This window comes from Pholis gunnellus (assembly GCF_910591455.1).
Source record: "Pholis gunnellus genome assembly, chromosome: 8".
Lineage (NCBI taxonomy): Eukaryota > Metazoa > Chordata > Actinopteri > Perciformes > Pholidae > Pholis > Pholis gunnellus.
This window is the reverse complement of record NC_136534.1, coordinates 27,808,496-27,818,167: the sequence shown is the minus strand read 5'-3', so window position 1 is coordinate 27,818,167 and position 9,672 is coordinate 27,808,496. Positions and strand designations below refer to the sequence as shown.

General features: G+C 43.4%; 1 protein-coding gene across 7 annotated transcripts in view; it reads right to left on the bottom strand.

Annotated features, from left to right (window-relative positions):
• Nucleotides 1-1,836: 1,836 nt before the first annotated feature.
• LOC306700542 (CREB-regulated transcription coactivator 2) overlaps nucleotides 1,837-9,672 on the bottom strand; it is a gene marked incomplete at both ends in the record, with an annotated part of 24,548 nt that continues 16,712 nt past the window's right edge. For 3 of the 7 annotated variants that reach the window (XM_079165575.1, XM_079165578.1, XM_079165580.1), the window contains 9 exons: nucleotides 1,837-2,057; nucleotides 2,574-2,775; nucleotides 3,903-3,974; nucleotides 5,713-5,928; nucleotides 6,003-6,251; nucleotides 6,820-7,265; nucleotides 7,953-8,221; nucleotides 8,543-8,592; nucleotides 8,865-8,944. In XM_079165575.1, the coding sequence (XP_079021701.1) occupies nucleotides 1,837-2,057; nucleotides 2,574-2,775; nucleotides 3,903-3,974; nucleotides 5,713-5,928; nucleotides 6,003-6,251; nucleotides 6,820-7,265; nucleotides 7,953-8,221; nucleotides 8,543-8,592; nucleotides 8,865-8,944 (1,805 nt within the window). The remainder of the gene's footprint in view (nucleotides 2,058-2,573; nucleotides 2,776-3,902; nucleotides 3,975-5,712; nucleotides 5,929-6,002; nucleotides 6,252-6,819; nucleotides 7,266-7,952; nucleotides 8,222-8,542; nucleotides 8,593-8,864; nucleotides 8,945-9,672) is intronic. The other 4 variants (XM_079165576.1, XM_079165579.1, XM_079165577.1 and 1 more) reach the window with 3 other exon arrangements.

Sequence of the window (9,672 nt, the reverse complement as noted above, 5' to 3'; positions counted from 1 at the left end):
TACTGCGTTACGTTTGATCGCTGTCACTGCAGAACATCTTCACAGAGAGGATGTGTGACATGGAAGCAGGTTTCAGTGTTTAGTGGAGATCTCAGATAATCTAAACACCAGCAGAGCTGTTGTCTCAAACAGACTTTAAGGCCTCCGTCATCTACAACCTCCAGCAGCTGATCTTCCTCTTATTCTGCAGAGCGGGTTTGGCCGTCAGAATGACTCCTGATATTTAATTAGACTCCTGATGTTCTCTGTTAAATGAAGATGTATCCTTGGCGGCCTTTTCCTCTTTGCAAAGAAGCTCCAGAAGTTTTGTACTCATGGTCGCTTGCGGGCTTAATGTTTGAGGTAACGGATCACGTGACCGAGACAAGCGTCTCGACATGTCAAGAGCTACAGGCGGATGAAATTGGTAGAGAATCCGGTCATTTTTCAAAATAAAACTCTGATAATCAATAAAACGGAAATAATATAATATTTATTCTTTCTGTGCGGCCCGGTACCAACTGACCCGCGGACCGGTACCGTGCGGTCCGCTGCTTTAGAAGACACGTCTGTATGAAGCAGATCAGAGATTATTGATCTGTGATCAGATAGAACACTTCGTTTGTCTTTGATCGCTGAGCTGAAGAGGCTTTTCTTTAACTTACATTTAGTTACAATTATTGATTCAGATATATTTCATGAATATATTATATATTTAAAAAAAAGCAGAAACATGAGAAATGAGAACATTTTAAATTTAAAGTTAAAATGTTTTTCTCACATAGAAGTAAAACTAACTTATCAACCGAATTCAGTTTGTTTTTAGTTTGAACTGATTTTTCAATGTTGTTATAAACAGAAACAGCTGATCAAGTTGTTTGTTCAGTTTTAACGTCTCTGTAGAAACAATCCTTTTAATTTCATTTAATTTATAAGACAAAAGTCTATTTGTGAAGTTTTTAGTCGGATTAGTCGACTTCTAAACTAAAGAAAAGCTGTGATCACATGATCGATGGATTTATGGATCAAAGCGATCAAAACGATCGGGACCATCAGGACGATCTGGACCATCAGAACCATCAGAACGATCTGGACCATCAGAACCATCGGGACCATCAGGACCATCAGAACCATCTGGACCATCAGAACCATCAGAACGATCTGGACCATCAGGACGATCTGGACCATCAGAACCATCAGAACGATCTGGACCATCAGAACCATCGGGACCATCAGGACCATCAGAACCATCTGGACCATCAGAACCATCAGAACGATCTGGACCATCAGAACCATCAGAACGATCTGGACCATCAGGACGATCTGGACCATCAGGACGATCTGGACCATCAGGACCATCGTGACCATCAGAACGCAGCATGTCGGACTTTAAGCTCCTCACAAACAACAACCAGGATGTATTCTGACCAGTCTGGTAGATATATATATAGCTGTGTCTGAGTTCCTGTCTCAGTGGCTGATGAAGCAGAGAAAGACAAACATGGACGGTCTTGGTCGTGATCTTCCTGTGGAGTGATGACCAGAACAGTCTGGGGAGGGGTGCATAATTCTTCAAAACGTTGCTGGTTCACAGACGTAAAGCCGACATCATGTGAGCGCTGTATTCATGCGCGTTTGCGTTAACTGAGTACTTTTCATAAACATGCAGACTCGTACAAGCTAATGCCGGAAAGAGAAGCGTCGGTTTTTCTGGACTTCAAGCACAGCGAGAGCGGTTTAAGTTTAAAGGAGAACTCTCCTCCTCCGGTCCACTAAGAACCCGGACTGAGATCTGCAGGCCGGTCTCGGTCCTCTCTCCACCTCTTAGGGTGGTCATCTCTTCAGCCGAAGGTGGGGTCACTTCAGCCGGTCGGATCTGAAGGAGTCCTCCACAGCCGGGTCAGCGAGCATCAGGTCTCCGTCCAGCATGTCCAGAGCCAGAGGGTCCATCCTCAGAGGGTCCATCCTCAGGGAGTCCATCCTCAGGGGGTCGTCCAGGGAGAACGGGTCCATCTCAAAGCCGGGAACGTGAGACAGAGCGCTGGCAATCTCTTTAGACAGACCCGGGGGGGAGTCTCCTACAGGGGGGGAGGGAGGGAAGGAGGGAGGGAAGGAGGGAGGGAAGGAGAGGAGGGAAGGAGGGAGGGAAGGAGAGGAGGGAGGACATGTTAAGCTGAAAGAATAAACACTACAGAACTTTTTTATTATACATTATATATGGATTTTTATGGATATATATAAATATACACATATATAAACATACACGTGTGTATATAAATATACATATATGTACACACACACATATTTATATATATAAATACACAAATATACTGTATTGTAGGAGCGTGGAAACAAACGGGTAAGCAAGTATTCCTTTTGGCTGCACAACTTGTGGCCGTTTATTTCCATCCAAAACACATAACCCACACTTCCTTCCTTCTACCCTTTAACCCCTCTTGTCACCAGGGTTACGACCCTTCTCTTAAAGGGCACCCGTGAATTCGGTCCTTTAGTCCCCTACAGTATATATATGTATGTGTATATATATATATACTCAAACCTCAGCTGGTCTGTTTAATTCTAAATAAACTCACCAGTGAGGATGATGTTGGGCACGTTGTGTCGTCCGTCACCCCCGCCATAGTTCTGGTTCTGGTTGTTGAGTAGCTGCTGGTCTCCAGGGTCCTGCAGGTCCAGGTATCCCTGGGTGTTGGAGAGGTACTGGTTCTTGTCACTGCTGCAGCTCAGACCGCTGTGGTTCAGAGACAGACAGTCGGCCTGGTTCTCTGCTGTGAACTGAAGCAGAAGAGAACCGATATTTACTGAAAACTTGATATGTTTGTGATAAACTGAAGGATGAAGTGTTCCTTTATGTGTTGATGATGAATGTTTGTGATAAACTGAAGGATGAAGTGTTCCTTTATGTGTTGATGATGAATGTTTGTGATAAACTGAAGGATGAAGTGTTCCTTTATGTGTTTATGTTGAATGTTTGTGATAAACTGAAGGATGAAGTGTTCCTTTATGTGTTGATGATGAATGTTTGTGATAAACTGAAGGATGAAGTGTTCCTTTATGTGTTGATGTTGAATGTTTGTGATAAACTGAAGGATGAAGTGTTCCTTTATGTGTTGATGTTGAATGTTTGTGATAAACTGAAGGATGAAGTGTTCCTTTATGTGTTGATGTTGAATGTTTGTGATAAACTGAAGGATGAAGTGTTCCTTTATGTGTTGATGATGAATGTTTGAGATAAACTGAAGGATGAAGTGTTCCTTTATGTGTTGATGATGAATGTTTGTGATAAACTGAAGGATGAAGTGTTCCTTTATGTGTTGATGATGAATGTTTGTGATAAACTGAAGGATGAAGTGTTCCTTTATGTGTTGATGATGAATGTTTGTGATAAACTGAAGGATGAAGTGTTCCTTTATGTGTTGATGATGAATGTTTGTGATAAACTGAAGGATGAAGTGTTCCTTTATGTGTTGATGATGAATGTTTGTGATAAACTGAAGGATGAAGTGTTCCTTTATGTGTTGATGTTGAATGTTTGTGATAAACTGAAGGATGAAGTGTTCCATATCAGAGTTCTTTTCTCAAAATAAGACCCTCCTCCGCATGTCCGTAGTACAACTAATAGTAATAATAATAATAATAATAATAATAATAATAATAATAATAATAATAATAATAATAATAAATGCTACTAATGCAATGACATTTAGAATCACAATAGATGAACGAAACGTGATTATTTCAGCCTTAAAACTCAACTCTATTTCTTGATATATATATATTCAAGGGGGGGGGGGGGGGGGGGCACCAGTGAGAAGGACCAGCAACTTGCGTCAAACCTCGAAGCTCAAGAGGGTGTCGTAGCCTTTAGTTGGCAGGTGATGTTGTGAGTGGAGCTGGGTTACCTGCTGGGTGGATCTGCCTGTGAACTGGAGACTCAGATAGGGGTCGTCCAGTAGAGAGTTGAACAAGGCATCCTGGAAAAAATGTTTACAATGAAACCTAAAAAACATCCCCTTTCTGACGGTATTGTAGTCACTTACGTTGTGAATGCTTCTGACGGTGTTGTAGTCACTTATGCTGCGAATGCTTCCGACGGTGTTGTAGTCACTTCCATTGTGAATGTTTCTGACGGTGTTGTAGTCACTTACGTTGTGAATGCTTCTGACGGTGTTGTAGTCACTTACTTTGTGAATGCTTCTGACGGTGTTGTAGTCACTTACTTTGTGAATGCTTCTGACGGTGTTGTAGTCACTTACTTTGTGAATGCTTCTGACGGTGTTGTAGTCACTTACGTTGTGAATGCTTCTGACGGTGTTGTAGTCACTTACTTTGTGAATGCTTCTGACGGTGTTGTAGTCACTTACTTTGTGAATGCTTCTGACGGTGTTGTAGTCACTTACTTTGTGAATGCTTCTGACGGTGTTGTAGTCACTTACGTTGTGAATGTTTCTGACGGTGTTGTAGTCACACTGTGAATGTTTCTGACGGTGTTGTAGTCACTTACGTTGTGAATGTTTCTGACGGTGTTGTAGTCACACTGTGAATGTTTCTGACGGTGTTGTAGTCACTTACGTTGTGAATGTTTCTGACGGTGTTGTAGTCACTTACGTTGTGAATGTTTCTGACGGTGTTGTAATCACACTGAATGTTTCTGACGGTGTTGTAGTCACTTACGTTGTGAATGTTTCTGACGGTGTTGTAGTCACTTACGTTGTGAATGTTTCTGACGGTGTTGTAGTCACTTACGTTGTGAATGCTTCTGACGGTGTTGTAGTCACTTACGTTGTGAATGTTTCTGACGGTGTTGTAGTCACTTATGTTGTGAATGTTTCTGACGGTGTTGTAGTCACTTATGTTGTGAATGTTTCTGACGGTGTTGTAGTCACTTATGTTGTGAATGTTTCTGACGGTGTTGTAGTCACACTGTGAATGTTTCTGACGGTGTTTTAGTCACTTACGTTGTGAATGTTTCTGACGGTGTTGTAGTCACTTACGTTGTGAATGTTTCTGACGGTGTTGTAATCACACTGAATGTTTCTGACGGTGTTGTAGTCACTTACGTTGTGAATGTTTCTGACGGTGTTGTAGTCACTTATGTTGTGAATGTTTCTGACGGTGTTGTAGTCACTTACGTTGTGAATGTTTCTGACGGTGTTGTAGTCACTTACGTTGTGAATGTTTCTGACGGTGTTGTAGTCACTTACGTTGTGAATGTTTCTGACGGTGTTGTAGTCACTTATGTTGTGAATGTTTCTGACGGTGTTGTAGTCACTTACGTTGTGAATGTTTCTGACGGTGTTGTAGTCACTTACGTTGTGAATGTTTCTGACGGTGTTGTAGTCACTTATGTTGTGAATGTTTCTGACGGTGTTGTAGTCACTTATGTTGTGAATGTTTCTGACGGTGTTGTAGTCACTTATGTTGTGAATGTTTCTGACGGTGTCATAGTCACTTATGTTGTGAATGTTTCTGACGGTGTTGTAGTCACTTATGTTGTGAATGTTTCTGACGGTGTTGTAGTCACTTATGTTGTGAATGTTTCTGACGGTGTCATAGTCACTTATGTTGTGAATGTTTCTGACGGTGTCATAGTCACTTATGTTGTGAATGTTTCTGACGGTGTCATAGTCACTTATGTTGTGAATGTTTCTGACGGTGTTGTAGTCACTTATGTTGTGAATGTTTCGGACGGTTGGTGTTTTAGTCACTTACGTTGTAGAGGTCGGTGGCCAAGTTGTGGCTGATGTGCTGGAGCTGTGGCAGGCCGTCGGCTTGGTGCTGCTCCGCCTGTTGCTCGGTTTCCTGTTTGACGTGACACTGAGAGGAGCTCTGCACACACTGATCTGTCGGCCTCTCGTTCTTTATCAGCTGCGAGTTCACTGTGTTCACCTGCTGCTCCATTGGCCTCTGTTGCTGCAAAGAAAAGCACTGTAGTCACTTTTTCAGCTGAACTGCACAGGAGAATGTAATTTATTGATCTTTTCATCCATCAATTGACCTACCGATCCAAAGTGCTGCTGCATGTGCTGGTTGTGTGAGTTGCGTAGGTTCTGCATGTGAAGCTGCTGCTGCTGCTGCTGAGCGTTAGGCCGCGGCTGCTGGAGGCGGTGCAGCTGTTGGTGGTGCTGGCTCATCGGAGAGGGTTGCTGTCCCGGCTGGGAGCCCTGCAGACCGGGGAGAGGCTGGTGGGACTGGCTGAGCGGGTACGGAGGGAGCCTCTGGTCCAGTTTGCTGGTGTCCAAAGGGACGCCCTGGAGGGGGAGGGGTTCGGATTATCATCTCCCAGCATATGTATATATTTATCAATATATTGCCCAACTGGACGTTAACAGTGCCGATGTGATCGCACCACAATTAAAAGTTTTGAAACTGACATCTATAAACTGAAACTGGTTTTATGGAAGAACCACAAAATACCAGACAGTGAAAATGAGCTCTCTTAATTTCCTCGTCAAGTTAATAATAGCACTCTTAGTAGAAGCAATATATTGATTATTCTTCCTTAAACATTTTATTCTCTGTTGGAGATAAGGATTAAAGATTAAGAATAATCATCTTGACTGTGGATCAGCGTTTGATTGAGCTTTGAAATAATCAAACATTTAAACATTTTGCAAGCAATACAGTTCAAGTCAGGTAAATATAAACATAGTGTGAACAGTTTATGCAAAATATTTAAACATTAAAAACTCTGCAACAATATCACAGCATCATGTTCCCTTTTTTATTATTATCAGTAATTGATAAAGTGTTGATGTGCAAATAATAACGATCTGAAATGATTCTACGGATTATTTCTATTCCTCTCAGATCAGATACCTGTGTGATGGAGGACAGGGTGGGGGAGATGGTGGGGGAGAACTGTTTGTTGTGATGCCTTCGTGAGTCTCCCCCCATGGGCAGGATGAGCGGGGAGAGCTGTGCCCGTCTCCGTGGCGACGTGTTGAGCGATGGCTGGTTCTGTCCGCTGAGCAGTGGCGAGTAGGAGGAGCCAGAGCTGTAGGCGGGGTTACCGCTGGACACCGACTGCAGGGAGGAGTTACTGAGGGAGGAGCGCAGCGATTGGCTGCTCAGGGAGGACGGCAGGGAGGGGGAGGAGCTGAGAGACGACTGCAGCGAGGGGTTGCTGAGCGACGAGTGCAAGGAGGCGGAGCTTAAAGAGTTGGAGAAGGAGTGGCTGCTCAGCGATGACTGGATGTTGGGGTTGCTTAGTGATGACTGCAGGGAGGGGTTACTGAGCGTGCTCTGTAGAGACGCAAGGAGACCTGAGGGGATAAAGAAACACCTATAAACACAAAGGTCCTCTCAGACAAAGACACACGAGACCTGGTTCAGGACCAGAACCAGGAACAAGACCCATGCTCCTCCAGCTTGGGTTTTCAACATCTTTCCTTGGTAAGATGTTTTTACATTACTCTCAGGCATTCAAACTACAAGCTATCAACTTGAGTGTTTCAGGTTCCCTTTGAGGCTCCAGGTGACACGACAACACGATGAACCAGACTCCGGTTCAGAGAGTCGGGCTGCAGCCTCACGTTGAGCCGACAGCAGCTTCCTGTCACCTGACTAGTGATGAAACATTTTCCGACTGCACTTCCGCCCACAGAAACCCTCCCTTTTCTCTGTAAAGGCTAAACTTAGAGCTGTAAATCCCCCGTGGTTTCATCTCTTCCACTCTCGCCCACAGACTTCCTCTGCTAACCTTCACATTAGTCACTTAGACCTTGATCCAGATACCACCGTCTCTACAAACTCAACCATGACTTTGACAGTTTCTCCACGGAGGTCCCGCTTCATATCTGACCTTAACATCAGAGTGAAGCGCTAAACTAAACCCGCTCAGCCCACTGAGACTGAATTCTTTTGATTGTTTGTTTAATCGTCAGTCCGATCAGTCGACACCGATAAGAACCTCCATCAGTCCAGAGGTCTTAAAGCGGCTCTGTGTGTACCTGGTGTGTGGTGGTGGAAGTTGCCGCTGCCTCCCTGTGAGTTGGCGGCATTGATGCCCAGCTGAGTGAGGGTGGAGGCCAGGTTCCCCGTGCTGCCCCCCCCGCTCAGAGAGGAGGATCCCGGGTAGCCGGGCTCATCCTGATCCAGAGGCGTGGGCAGCGGGGAGGGGAAGTGGAGGCTGGACAGATCTGGAAGAGAGCCGCCGGTATTGAGGCCCGACGGGACGCCGTGAGTCGGAGTGGACGGCTGCTCCGGAGACGTAAAGATACTGAAAGGAAACACGGCGGGTCAACATCTGATTTAGGTTCATAGTCAGCAGTCAAATATAACGTCTTCATACAACACGATAACCCGAACCCATCACACATATTTAATGTGAATGTGATCATATATAATGACATCATAACTTTCGTTGTACAAAGGTGGTCGTGACATTCTGCGTCGTTCTGCATGAACATGGAATATCAGGTGAGGCATCCAAACGGCTCATAAGCTTGTGACAACACCGGTGTCACCGGTAGAACCGGAACATTTACAGAAAAAGATGAAAAAAGAGAAATCTTAATGAAAGAGGCCGTCGTCGACTCACTTGATGCCGGGGACTTCACAGGACTTCGGTCGGGACGACAACAGAGGCAGCTGGAGAGAAAACAAACGTGTGTTTTTATCTTTAATTTACCTTTTGAAAAGCTGAAACAGAGAGATTTCAAAATGACAGCGGTCACGTCTGACAGCATTATCAAACATAACTTCATCATTTACACATTTAATAAAAGCTTTTAATACACCTGAAAAACTAACGGACTCAATCCTTCAGTAAATTCTTCATTAACAGCTATTTGCATAACAAATGTGCCAAAGAATGTGTACAGACAATATTAATGAAAGAGATTAAAGAATAACACAAATACCTTCTTGGTGTCCCAGGGTTTGAGCAGCTTCCCCTCATCCAACACATTCTCTTCAATGGGAGGCACCGGGTACGGAAACACTGAAGGGACAAACACCATCACATGTAGATTCAGAAGACGGTGGTTATAGATGATTCAGAAGAAGATGTTATAGATGTTAGATTCAGAAGAAGATGATTCAGAAGAAGATGGTTATAGATGATTCAGAAGAAGATGATTCAGAAGAAGGTGGTTATAGATGTTAGATTCAGAAGAAGATGATTCAGAAGAAGGTGGTTATAGATGTCAGATTCAGAAGAAGATGATTCAGAAGAAGGTGGTTATAGATGTTAGATTCAGAAGAAGATGATTCAGAAGAAGGTGGTTATAGATGTTAGATTCAGAAGAAGATGATTCAGAAGAAGATGGTTATAGATGTTAGATTCAGAAGAAGATGATTCAGAAGAAGGTGGTTATAGATGTCAGATTCAGAAGAAGATGATTCAGAAGAAGGTGGTTATAGATGTTAGATTCAGAAGAAGATGATTATAGATGTTAGATTCAGAAGAAGGTGGTTATAGATGTTAGATTCAGAAGAAGATGATTCAGAAGAAGATGGTTATAGATGATTCAGAAGAAGATGATTCAGAAGAAGGTGGTTATAGATGTTAGATTCAGAAGAAGGTGGTTATAGATGTCAGATTCAGAAGAAGATGATTCAGAAGAAGGTGGTTATAGATGTCAGATTCAGAAGAAGATGATTCAGAAGAAGGTGGTTATAGATGATTCAGAAGAAGATGATTCAGAAGAAGGTGGTTATAGATGTCAG